The 13,968-nt window shown below is 36.5% G+C and overlaps 1 protein-coding gene across 5 annotated transcripts in view; it reads right to left on the bottom strand.

The window, feature by feature from the left end:
* The window catches only part of LOC125271957 (VPS10 domain-containing receptor SorCS1), a 230,363-nt gene that overhangs the window by 28,710 nt on the left and 187,685 nt on the right, over window positions 1-13,968 (bottom strand). For all 5 annotated transcript variants that reach the window (XR_007185740.1, XR_007185739.1, XM_048196350.1 and 2 more), the window contains 6 exons: window positions 13,398-13,500; window positions 10,557-10,633; window positions 6,852-6,943; window positions 6,468-6,575; window positions 5,675-5,792; window positions 1,901-2,034 (listed from right to left, as the gene is read on the bottom strand). Coding sequence is in view for 3 of the 5 variants with exons in the window: in XM_048196350.1 (XP_048052307.1) it covers window positions 1,901-2,034; window positions 5,675-5,792; window positions 6,468-6,575; window positions 6,852-6,943; window positions 10,557-10,633; window positions 13,398-13,500 (632 nt within the window). In the remaining 2 variants the exon portion in view is untranslated. The remainder of the gene's footprint in view (window positions 1-1,900; window positions 2,035-5,674; window positions 5,793-6,467; window positions 6,576-6,851; window positions 6,944-10,556; window positions 10,634-13,397; window positions 13,501-13,968) is intronic.

The raw sequence follows: 13,968 nt of genomic DNA, 5'->3' as shown, positions 1-13,968 counted from the left end.
CTTATGGAAAAACAGCAGAAGCTTTTTGAAGAATACGGAAAGCGGAATGGCGGAACCACTTGCAAGGCGATCATTTGTTTATATAAAGCAAATACAGTTGTATTTTTTTAAGAAAATGACCAATCGTTTCTCTAGATAAGACACTTATTCCTCATCTGGGATCGTTTAAAGCCCTTTGAAGCTGCACTGAAACTGTAATTTAGACCTTCAACCGTTTGGAGGCCATTGAAGTCCACTATAAGGAGAAAAATCCTGGAATGTTTTCATCAAAAACCTTTATTTCTTTTTGACTGAAGAAAGAAGGACATGAACATCTTGGATGACATGGGGGTGAGTAAATTATCAGGAAAATTTTATTTGAAAGTGAACCAATCCTTTAAAGATTCAATCTTTATTTTCATTTCATTTTAATTTCTCGACAACTCAAAGTATTTCATTGCCAGGAGTTAAAAGTTTAGTTCACTTTGAGATGAAAATTACCCCAAGCTTTACTCACCCTCAAGCCATCCTAGGTGTATATGACTTTCTTCCTTCTAATGAACACAATCTGAGAAATATTAATAAATATCTTGACATAACTTGAATACGGAAGCTAGATATTTAACTTCATAGCTTGTTAAATATATTTTTTTCAGACAAAGGCATCGCTTCACTTCAGAAGGCCTTAATTAACCCCCTCGGAGCCGTGTGGATTAAGTTTATGATGGATGGATGTGAATGGAAGCACTTTCTTCAGCTCATACTCATGATCCCTGTTCACTGCCATTATAAAGCTCGGATGCGTCAGGATATTTATCAATATAACTCCGACTGTGTTCATCAGAAAGAAGAAAGTCATATACACCTAGGATGGCTTGAGGGTGAGTAAAGCTTGGGGTAAGTTTCATTTTAAAGAGAACTAATCGTTTAAAGCACAAGAATCTGTCGTTCATGTCAACATTTAAAAACTAATAATCTAGAGATACCATGTACATATGTTTGAATTCAAAGTCATAAAAAAATGTAAGCAGAAGAAAAATACTTGGCATCCAAAACTAATTAACACCTACATTTTCTATATTTTAGACCTAAACGTCAGAAAACAAAAGTCAAAGTTGTTTTTCCTACAATGCAACTCAACACCCCAATCAAGAAAACAAATTACACTAATTACCACGACAAGTTACACAGATGCAGCCAGCTTCTGTTGGTAAACGCACAGCGTTTCACTCCCTGATTAACAACTTTCACACTTTGTTCCATATGGCCTCGAGGGGCCTGCAAATTTGGAACTTTCCAGAACAGCGACATTAATAAATTTGATAATTCTGGAGAAAATGAAGGGAGAGGCCACATTTACATGAAAAGGGAGGAGTGTCAGGAATAGAAATGGAGGGTTTAAGTCACAAAGCGTAGGGCGTGAAATCCTACAGAAGAGAGGGTGGTGGTGACAGATGGAGAACAGTACCACTGAGGGACTATGTATTTTAAACATATATCTCCATCTATCACTGTCTTCATGTCCCTTGACCGGTTTCCACTTACTCGAGCAAAAATCTTCTTCAAGAAAATCCCTGCAACCCGTCTGCAATGCTAAACAAATGAAGACTAGCCACAACTTTATTCCTTCATTCTGATTTTCATGAGCCTTGACAAAATACTGACTGCAATGCTAAATTTAAGTTGATCAAAAATTTCTCTTTTAAAAGAACAGAATTTATTTTGAAATCCTTGGTAACATTAAATGTCTTTACTGTCTCTTTTGATCAGTTTAAAGTGTCCTTGTTGAATTAAAATATTATTATTATTTTACTGGTGTTCCAAATTAGTCAGGTTCAATTACACACATTAGACAGAAAAGCAGCTCATTATGTTTTAGAACAAAGCCTGAATCTTAGAAGAAAAACATTTGTTTGCTTACCATTCAAAGTCCGACTCGGTGCAGTCACACGGCTCGGAAAGCATCGTGACAGAGTAGGTTTTACCCATAACACATCTTGCTATGGCCTTTAGCTTTCGATATACTCTTTTGACTCCCATGAGGCAGCGTTCACCCTACAAGGAGGATTTCAACATATACATACAGTACATGCCTACACATCCACACACACAAATATTTTCTACAATAAAGTTGGCATATGGCATTCTCATTCAGGTTTATTTCAGTTCTCACATGAATAATTCATAACAATGAAGCATGTGTATCACCCTGAATTTAGAAAAAAGAGAGACTAGTAGAATGAAGATGAGAGAAAATAGGAAAGAGAGAGAGAGAGAAAGTTTCCACTCATTGTACTACTGTTCCATATTTCATATCTTACATCCAAACTCTGTGGAGTTCATTTCGTGAAAGGTTTCAGGGTACACTCATATTACAGCTATCTTGCAATAAAGTTTTTTTTTGTTTTTTTTTGTTTTTTTTTTGTCTTTTGTTAATATGCTTCCTTCAAATTAGTGCTCCAAATAATAAAGTTTTAATTTGGGCATTGGATTTGAATGGAAGCTTGTTTCCGCCACAGAATTAATAATAATAATAATAATTGTGAAAATTGTGAAATAATAAAAGATAATTGCAACTTTTCATCTCACAATTCTGATTTTTTTTTTCTTAGACGTTTATATCTCACATATCTGAGAAAAAAGGTCTAAAATGTGGAATATAAAAATGTTGCTATTCTGACTTTCTCACAAATTTGACTTTTTCCTCACAGAATTGTGAAATATAAACTCGCAATTGCGAGTTATAAAGTCCAGATTGTGAGATATAAACTAGAAGTTGCAAGTTATGAAGTCAGAAATGCGGGATATAAACTCGCGAATGCAAGAAAAATGTCACAATTCTGTCTTTATTTCTCACAGAATTGCGATATAAACTTGCAATTTCAAGTTCTAAAGTCCGAATTATGAGATAAACTAGCAATTCTGAGGAAAAAAAATGTCTTAATTGTGAAATATAAACTTGCAATTGCAAATTATGAAGTCAGAAATGTCAGATATAAACTTGCAATTGAGAAAAATGTAGCAATTCTGACATTATTTCTCGCAATTGTGACCTTTTTCACAGAATTGTGATATAAACTTGCAATTTCAAGTTCTAAAGTCTGAATTGTGAGATAAACTAGCAATTCTGAGAAAAAAAAAATGTCTTAATTGTGAAATATAAACTTGCAATTGCGAATTATGAAGTCAGAAATGTCAGATATAAACTTGCAATTGAGAAAAATGTAGCAATTCTGATATTATTTCTCGCAATTGTGACCATTTTCCGCAGAATTATGAGATATAAATTCGCAACTGAGAGTTATAATGTCTGAATTGTAAGATATAAACTCAATTGTGGAATATAAACTTGCATTTACAAGTTATAAAGTTAGAATTGCAAGACATAAACTCACAATTGGGAGAAAAAATGTTGCAATTCTGTCTTTATTTCTCACAATTGTTACCTTTTTCATAGAATTGTGATATAAACTTGCAATTTCAAGTTCTAAAGTCTGAATTGTGAGATAAACTAGCAATTCTGAGAAAAAAAAAATGTCTTAATTGTGAAATATAAACTTGCAATTGTGAATTATGAAGTCAGAAATGTCAGATATAAACTTGCAATTGAGAAAAATGTAGCAATTCTGACATTATTTCTCGCAATTGTGACCATTTCCGCAGAACTGTGAGATATAAATTCGCAAATGAGAGTTATAGGGCCCTATAATACACCCGGCGCAATGCGACGCAAGGCGCAGCGCAAGTGTGTTTGCTAGTTTGCGTCCGGTGCCGTTCGCGTTTTCCCGTTCAGCGGCACGTCCTTAAATTAGTAAATGCATTTACGCCAGTTAGTGCGCCCATGGGCGTGCTGGTCTAAAAAAGAGGTGTGTTCAAGCGCATTGCCGGCGCATTGCTATTTTAAGGAGCTGAAAATAGACTGCGCCATAGACCAACTCAAATCTGGTCTAAAGTCTAAAGTCAATGGCGCAATATTTTTTTGTTAGAGCGCGTTGGTAGAAACTGCGCATCTGGGCGCGTCCACAGTGCGCGTTGACTTTGCTTATTACACACAGGGATGCGCATCACACAAACATGCCAAATATTAAAAACAAAAGGATTACAGTGTAAAAGAATATTATTGTGTAGGCTACATAAATATAAAAATGTAACTTCATTTAACTTCTAACTAAACGTTTAACTTCGCGCACAAGCAGATCGGTTTCTTCGCTTGAAAAGCGTTCAGCTTTTCCGCCAACAAATTCCGCCATGTAAATAGCAATCCGCCATGGCGCGAGCGCATCTCGCTCTTAAAGGGAATGGGAGATGACACTCTGATTGGTTTATTGAACGTTACGCCCATTACTCATTAAGAGAATAGGGACAACCCATTTCAAAAATGCGCCCCGGCGCACGGACCGTTTTTCCGTCGTTAAAATAGCAAAAGTGGATTTGGACACGCCCTGAGTGCACCTGCGCCGTGCGCTTTACACTTTGCGTTTAGATCGTTAAAATAGGGCCCATAATGTCTGAATTGTAAGATATAAACTCAATTGTGGGATATAAACTTGCATTTGCAAGTTATAAAGTTAGAATTGCAAGACATAAACTCACAATTGGGAGAAAAATGTTGCAATTCTGACTTTATTTCTCACAATACCTCCCAATAGCGAGTTATAAATTCCGAATTGGGGAATAAAAAGCCACAATTACCTTTTTCAATTCTTTTTTTCATGTCCTCTTTTTGTTCCCTGGTGGAAACAAGCTTTCATATTTGTGCTAGTTAAATATAAAAAAGTTTTGTTTTACAGCCACGGTTCATTGCTGGTCATGTCATGGTCATTTTTTTTTTCTTTTTTTTTTTTCATATTCATCAAACTAACCAGTGCAGAGTGGCGCAAAAAAACCCTACAGCACAGGGTGGTCGACTGCATAGGCTCAGACAACGAATTTCTTCAACTCTTCTCATCATGTTACTGTAGTGTACAGCCAAAAAGTTGGGTTTTTGACATTGTTCTGTCTTCTGTCGACTTCTGCTACTCAGAGTTTGTCACAGAAATAGAAAGTACCACAAGGCTTCAGGTTAAAGTAGGCCAGTCTACTGCCATGCCCTAACAACTAATAAACGTACATCTATTATTCTCCTGTGAGAGGACGCTTCTGGCTTGACTTTTGGGATATATATTATTCTATCTGTTCGAATATAGTTTTGACATCAAACCCTGGGAAACCATGTCAGGGCCAGTTAGAAAGGAATCTCATAAGACGTTCCAAACAACAAGAAGCCATTGAAACTCTCTCTCTAGTTCGAGCTATAGCATCAGGCCTCAATGGAGGGTTTATTATGGTGGAAAGACATGACAAAGCAGAAAGGTAATCAAAACTTATCAACTTAACTGATCAAAACTTTACTGGGATCCCTTAATTGTACTGCTTGAGATGCAGAATAGAATGTGAGTTGAGGACATCAATGACATTAAGATGGGAAGATTCATTTAGAGGCCACGCGTTGGTCGCAAAGGAGACCAAAGGAACTTGGAGCAATTCTCCCTCTTTATTTTTTGTACCTTTAATCAAATCTACAAAGTTTTTTTTGTTGGTGGTGCCTGAGACAAACATTCCCTAACGATAATAACCCTGATATACAATAATGTGTAAAACAAGGATGCAACTAAATATTCAGATTAGGGATCCACATGATAAAAGGATTTCTCACCTGGTCATGTAAGTCCCACGGCACATAGTCAGACTCTATGCATCTTCTGTTAAAGATAGACCTGAAGTCTATCTTTACCAGCTGCCATTCTGAGCGGTGACTGACATGACCAAAGATCCTGCAAACAAAGGCATAACATCAGCCACTGTATGTCTGGCGAGCAGTGGCATATCGAGACCGCAGTGACTCTAATGATTAGAACGATGTAGAGCGGACAGGCAGAGGAAATGCTTAGCAATGTTATCCAAGTCAAACCACATCAGTGGAAACCGAGTCAAACTGTCAACGGAAAGTCTGAAACTCATATTGAGAAAGTCTGACACTCAAGAACGCTGTGACACTTTTAGGGCCTGTCAGAAAGACAGGAGAAAGTATCTAGGAATATCCTACAAAAGAAAACTTCATGAAGTACTTCTCAAAATAGGTTGAGCTGGATTCAGAGGATTATGATGTAAAATCAGAACTGGCATGATGGTTTTAATGATTTTCCTTTTAAAATAGGTGATTTGTTACTGGAAGGTCTAAAAAAAAAAATCACTTGGTTTATCATTGCTTTATTTTTATCGCCAAGCATCAAGCATTTCATTTTTTAAATATTTTCCACACTTACGATCTATTCTTATGGAAGTAAAATAGGTCATTTTGAGAAAGTTTAAAATAACTCACATTTTTTGAGTAAACATCCAATTTATTAGGGTTTACTGTGTTCAACACAAACTATATTTTATCAAGCACCATTTTCACATTCCAGATCATTCAACATGTATTACTATTGAAAATTCATCATACGTACGTCATAATGAGCGTCTCCTCGCCTGGTTCGCCCAAGACCCCGTCCACGAACAGGGGTGATGAAGTGAAACTGTATTTGTTCCACACTCTCCCCTCATCAAAGCTCAACCTGCATAGAAATCAGCAGCACACACCTGAAACTACGATACAGTTTAGAAAAGATTGCATTTCCACACACAGCTGGCAAATAATTCAAACAGAACTTTACTGCACCTTTCCGACATTTAATCTAGATTACTAGACAAAAGTATTACACAGTCTACTGGGTTTAATGAGAATGTTCACACTTTCCGTGATTATGTGAGTCAGCTCGGTGCGATTGCATTGACTCATCTTTTATGAACATATGCATGAAATATTAATAATGATATTGGCATGGGATTACCAGAGGTGCCTGATGGGAAGAGGGGTATGTCTAATAGCTACTAAAGCTCCGCCTTGGTCCAGATACAGAACACTGTACTCTTCATCAAATATCTGCAACAGACATAGAGAGTTTAACTGTTAAACGTGTGTGTATGGGAAGTTTTCGCTCAAAATACCCCACAGATCATTTTTTATAGCATGTTAAAATTGCCACTTTTAGGGGGTGTGCAAAAATACACTGTTTTTGTGTGTGTGTCCCTTTAAATGCAAATAAACTGGTCCCCATTCAAGAAGAGGGCAAAGCTTCAGGAGCTCATGCTCCTGCATACCGGTATAACACCCACAACAACAAAACAGGACAATCTCACACACTGAAAATGTCAGAAACTGTAAGTAGCGGCGTTCAGCCTTATATGTTCGAACCGGAGTCGTTGAAATGACCCTTATTTGCGAAGCACAAAATGATTGGCGCCATCTTTACTGATTGTTTTTGGACATTTCCTTTGAAAATGAAATTTAACCACAATGTCCTCAGTGAATCAGATGGCGGGAGTCTATGGAGACTCTTATGTGCATTGGTATATTCCAAAACACAACATTTGTAATGCCTTTTTGGCGCAGACATTGTACAACTCCAGCTGTTACAGCGAGGATACAGAAATGGCAGACTCTGTGCTTCCCACTCAGGGCTGTGTCTATGCTAATAGGGCAGATCGACACCGGCTGTGGGTGGGGCATGAATCGGAATCAGCTTGTTTGAAGAGACTGCATTTAATTTATGGGAATTATAAAAACATGAGTGAGTGGATTTTTACCATTATAGGCTGGTTGTTCTCACACACTGTGGACACACATCGGTGTTCAAACACCTTATAAAAGTGAATTTTGCATAATAGGTTCACTTTAAGAAATATTCCAGGTGTTTCTTCATGTTATTCCTTTCTGTAATTAATTTTCTCTAATTTCTCTAACATTTAAATCACACATACGCACACACACAGGTTTGCTTTACTATCAAAGTGAGGACATTACAGAGGCGTAATGATTTTTATACTGTACAAAGTGTGCATTCTATCCCCCTTCAATACCCCTAACCCTAAACCTACCCATCACAGAAAACATTCTGCATTTTAAAATTTTTAATAAAAATCCAGCGTTAGCGTCAGTTCTGGCAGGTCACGTCAGTCAAGCTCGCATCAGTTGACTCCCAGGTGACTTACGTCTACCTATAGGAATACGACACCTATCACGGCATTCGTATATAAGCTCCTCAGTATTACCAAAGACTATAGAATAACACAAGACATGTCACTCGTATTGTTTTGAATGGGAGAAAGTGTAACACGCAATATGGCGGAATAAGTCCCGCCTTCAAAATAAGAGCCAATCACCGACTCACTGCAGCGGCCGTTAGAAGCACTGGTTTCTATAGAAACAGTCAGACGCACGCCTCCGAAATGAGGCACAAGAGACGCGCATTTAGGTCTGCGCATGCGCATTAGCTTGGTCCAGCCTAAAAAATACAGTTTTTTTGTCATGATTCTAGCATTTGGAAAAAAAATTATGAGACAGTTGTTGTCAGAACTCATTGGTGATTTCAAATATGAAATTTAATCGAAAGCTTTGCAAACAGCTTTGGAGAATTTGATGTTTCCCCATTCAAAAAGATAGGAGCTGCATGGATGCCCAGGATGCCCAGGATGCCCGTGAGGCGTTTCAAAGATGGCTGCCGAGTGAAATGACTTGTCTTAAAGTGATTATCAGCAGCTATTGAATTTCTCAGGAGCTAATTACCCACCTCCATCCCCAGCTCCTCCTCTCTTCAGTCAAGATTGGCCTTATGATTACCCTGAATCAGATTAATTCTTGAAATAATGTGTACATGTTAAATTATAGACATTAATTATATCTGCATATGTTGGTCCTGTTCTGTTTACCCTAAGGGGGGTTTATTGCTGCTCTCCCTGCTCTTATCCATGCTAAGCTGCATGGATGAGCAGGGAGTTCTTGCCCAGAACAGAACCATACCGCCAATACAAACTCTATGCAATTATCAATCATATTTGACGATAGTGGTCCTGACAGAACATTGTTTAGTATGTTTTTAAAGCTATTTTAAATACGAGGAAACATATTTTCTTGGGAATATTTTTTTAACTGGTATAATGAATTTATTGTTTTTTAATGTGTCCCTAATATCATTCCATTCTGATATTTTTATTTTTTTGTGATATCTCTTTAAATAACAAAAGCCAGTTCCTCCAGGAAGTGACATCATTTTAGATGGAAAACAACAGCACACACATCAGTGAGTATTAGCAATCTGATTAGTCAATGATATTTTATGTTATTAGCTGGTTTTTCCTCATTTAAAGCATTCTGTCCTGTTTGATAAAAAGTACATGGTAACTGGTAATTGATAATAAAAAAATTCTGCCCACTGCTCTGGGTGTGTGTTCATGGTGTGTGTTTAAAACTCCCTGCTGTGTGTGTGCACTTGGAGGCACAAACACAGAGTATGGGACACCATACTTGGCTACATGTCACTTTCACTTTTTAATCTTCTTGTTGTTGTGTAAATAATCAGTATATGCACTTTATTAAAGTCCTTAGGCTACAACACATGCACATACATTTTTTTTTTTTTTTGAGCTCAGAAATTGCCTAAAACAAATGACCCCCTCCAGTCACATTACAAAATTGCTAGTGGTTGCAAACATGTACGAAATAAGTAATTGCCTTACAGAGCAAAAAATCCAGCCAGATGCTAGGTTGACCTACTGCAGAGTTGAACCGAAAATTGAGGTCCTCATTAGTGATTTCCATTTGTTTGCCCCAGAGCAGCGATAACTTCACTGTATGTGCTGTGAATTCTTGCTGATATGAATTCCCGTTGAGTTTAGGCCTCGGGGCTTCAAGCATTTAGCATACGCAAGTCCGTTTAAGTGAAGAAAAACACCATCTGATTGGCTTAAGTACTTCACAGGCTAATGATTGCGAGGCTACTGTTTATGTTAGCAGGATACTGTGTGGGGTTTGCTTTGTTTTCTTTTGGCATTGAATTCACTGGAAAAGTTGGATCAACCAAGCTACAAACCACAACCGAGAAACACAGCTGACCCCAGTTGCCCTGATCAACATAAATCTATAATAGATAAGGACTACGTATTTATAAAATCATTGTGAGTTTGCTGGTTTAGAGCCATTAATGTAAAACTTGTGTCTCATGGCATTGTTACATATGTTCCCATGTTATTTTCTTTCATAATGTCAGATTGGCTGAGTTATGACAATATTTCATCTCCTTTACCCTTCTTGGGAGGGCTTTCAATTTGATTAGATGAAAGCTGGCAACCACAGGTCTGCTGTCCTTGAAATGATGCTATTTCTCAAATCCCAGTGTTTGTAATTCATACTGACAAGACAAATGACACCAAACCCATGCCTTACCCTGCATGCTTTAACTTTTTTGCCACATCAATTTTCTCTTAATTATTTGAGCTCTCCATTTTTAATTAGACAGCTGGCCCCATAAATTTAAATCGCATCATCAAACATGCACCCACGGGCATCATATATGTCATTGAATTTAGTTTTCTCTGAAGGTGTCATTTGATTATCGGCTCTGAAATGTGGCACATGGATTTATCCACTCATAGATAAGCATCAGTGCTGAAATTACTGCCCACCCCCATCTGGCTGAACACCCCACGGTCAGAGTCACCTGCCGCCACGTGTTTCCAGCGTCGGATGTGATGAACATGCTAACATTGCTGCTTGATAACTCTGCGCCAATTGAACCTATAGAAAGAAGAGCAGAACAATTACGGTCATGCTTACCGAAGCAGATAGAGAGTAGATAACTAAAGCTATACGAATATGAAGATTGAGTAGATTGTGCCTCTTTTGCAACACAAAAGTCATATATACTTCATTCCAAAAGTTTGCAAGTGCTTTATGGATTTTGTCAAAACTATAGATGGATAGATAGATGGATTCGTACAGCAGAAATGCATCATTTTTAATAAAATCAAAGTGTCTGGCCATCTGGTGCTTTGTGAGCTAACCAGGAGTTCTGGAAAACCTCTATATCTAATAAGCTAAGAAACTCAGGAAAGTCTGTGCCATCCCCCACAACACTTATACGATCAAATCAATCAACTAAATGTCAATTTGGAGCCTAATATCTAATAGTCAGCCTCCTCCAAGGATTACTTATCCAGATAGTTACAGTGCCAAGACATTTATATTTCATCTGCGTTCATCCGGAGGCAATATAGTCGGCGAACGTCGCGGAAGACACAAGCCTGAAGGAGTAAAATGAAAAAGTGACAAGCGCTTTCAATCTTATAAAATAAACATTTGAAGTTTGAAGTGGTGGAAGAGTTAGTCAGTTGTGAAAACAGAAGATGATGGAGAGAGAATAATAAGAACACTCTAAAGACTCTCTGCTGCTAATCTCAAGAGTAGCACTTAGCATTTCCATTTGTTTATGCTAGCACGACACTAATCTTGTTTATAGTCCATATACAGATGCCTGTGCTCCACAAGCGCAAAATGAACGTCTTCAACAATAACAGTGTCATAAGCGCTCAAGATGAAAGGAATTTAAATATCCTTTGCTTTGGAGTTCCAGTACAAAAACCACACTGATTTAAGGAAGAATACAAGAACTACACACTATAAAAAGTATTTTGTTTTCCAGCATCTGCCAAATTTTTTTTTCTACCTGTCTATAACCAAAACAAAAATACAAGTAATCCCCCCCCCCCCCCCCCCCACCCTCCCTTTCAGCATTTCAAAGTCTTTTCAACTTTGAATGCTTCTTTAAAGATTAAAGGAGGATCCAAAAATAGAATGATACATTTCACACAAAAATTTTCCATGGTAACCAAAGCTGTTACATACTTACTACAATTATTATTACTACATAGACTAGAACAGTGGTATAAACTAACACTTTCTTCAAAAACAAAATAGAAAGAAATGAAACAACATGAGAGAAAGATGTGTAAAGATATATTGAAAGTATGCATACTCAGATACAGGGAGATTTCTGCTATGGGACTCTTTCTTGAGTATTAAATTTGACAAAAGTTGTACTTGTATTAAAGTATGGAAGCTTGTTTCTGTAGCAGAATAAAAAAAAAAAAAAAAAAGGTAATCGTGACTTTTTTTTATCTCTCAATTCTGATTTTTTTTCCTTCTTAGAATTGTGAGATATAAACTTGCAATTGTGAGTTATAAAGTCCGAATTGTGACATATAAACTAGCAATTATGAGAAATAAAGTTGAAATTCTGAGAAATAAGGTCAGAATATTGATATATATAGTCGCAATTTTGACTTTTTTCTCAGAATTAAAGTTGCAATTCTGAGAAAAAATGCTGCAATTTTGCGAAATAAAGTCAGAATTTAGAGATATAAAGTAGCAATTTTGAGAAAATAAAGTCAGAATTTTGAGCTATAAATGCGCACTTTTTTCTTTTTTCTCAGAATTGAGATAAATACTCACAATTGTGAGTTATAAAATTCAAATAGTCAGATATAAAGTCGCAATTCTGAGAAAAAAGTTGTAATTTTGAGAAATTAAGTCAGAATATTGATATGTAGTCACAATTTTGACTTTTTTTTCCCCTCAGAATTGAGATATAAACTCGCAATTGAGTTATAAAGTCTGAATTGCAAGATTTAAAGTTGCAATTCTGAGAAATGTTACAATTTTGAGAAATAAAGTCAGAATTTAGAGATATAAAGTAGCAATTTTTCAAATTTTGAGTTATTGTCTGAATTACGAGATATAAAGTTGCAATTTTGAGAAATAAAGTCCGAATTTTGAGCTATAAATTCGCACTTTTTACTTTTTTCTCAGAATTGAGATACATACTCACAATTTTGAGTTATAAAATTCGAATTGTGAGAAATGAAGTCGTAATTCTGAGAAAAAAGTTTGATATTACATTGATATGTAGTCGCAATTTTGACTTTTTTTCCCCTCAGAATTGAGATATAAACTCGCAATTGAGTTATAAAGTCTGAATTGCAAGATTTAAAGTTGCAATTCTGAGAAATGTTACAATTTTGAGAAATAAAGTCAGAATTTCAATACATAAATTGTTTTCTCACAATTGCAACTTTTTTTTATCTTACAATTCTAACTTCATTCTCATAACTACGACTTCTGCAATTCTGACTTTTTTTGTTAGAATTGTGATATAAACTCACAATTGCAAGAAAATGTCAAAATCGTGAGATTACTTTTTTTCTTAGAATTGCACATTTATGTCCCGCAATTCTAAGTTTATAACTCACAATTGCAATTAAATAAATGCAGCCTTGGTGAACATAACATACTTCTTTCAAAAACAATAAAAATTGTTGTACTTTTGAAAGGTATTGCACATGTACACTTTATGTATGAAATGAGATCACTCTGCGTTATCCCATCTATTATGTTTTTGCCATAGTAACAATAATGATAAATTATAAATTAAAATTAAAAAATATTTTGTTTCAAGGAAAATTTCTCTCTAAATTACAGGATCAGTCCTTTCACCCAAACTCACCTGACGCCACTATGATTCCAGGAGCCGACTCTCTGCTGGCTATATTTCCAGATGTGTACGGGTTTGCTGACACGTGCAGGTGAAGATGAAGCGAACAGTACGGCTAGAAGCAACACACACACACACAAAAATCATCCAGATCAAGCAGGGTCTCTTAATCAATAAAAAACCCCAGTGTGTGGCCTCCACTAAACTGTCATTGTGTTTGGGCTTGAATAAAATCCCATTTAAAAAATCCCATAACAGCAAAAGGCTTGCGACTTTTTCCCTCCCAACATTAATTTTGATTGGAATAACCTTTAGTGACACAATTCTCATTATAAGTCTGGAAATGCCAATGGTAAGCACATGTTGCAAGGGTTGTTTAGGGGTTTATTAAAACTTTGACATTTTCTAACAAATAGCTCTGTAATGGATGGTGAAGGCAAGGCCAACAGTGGGGACCATTAATTAGTTGAGTTTATCAAAGGGTAATTATTTTTGTTTGCATTTTGGGGGGGGTTGCGGAGGCCATTCACCAGGAATGGATAACATCTCCACGGAATGAAATATATGTCTTGTCATTTGAAAT

The sequence above is a fragment of the Megalobrama amblycephala genome, linkage group LG7 (genome assembly GCF_018812025.1).
Source record: "Megalobrama amblycephala isolate DHTTF-2021 linkage group LG7, ASM1881202v1, whole genome shotgun sequence".
NCBI lineage: Eukaryota > Metazoa > Chordata > Actinopteri > Cypriniformes > Xenocyprididae > Megalobrama > Megalobrama amblycephala.
This window is presented reverse-complemented; position numbering and strand designations above follow the sequence as displayed.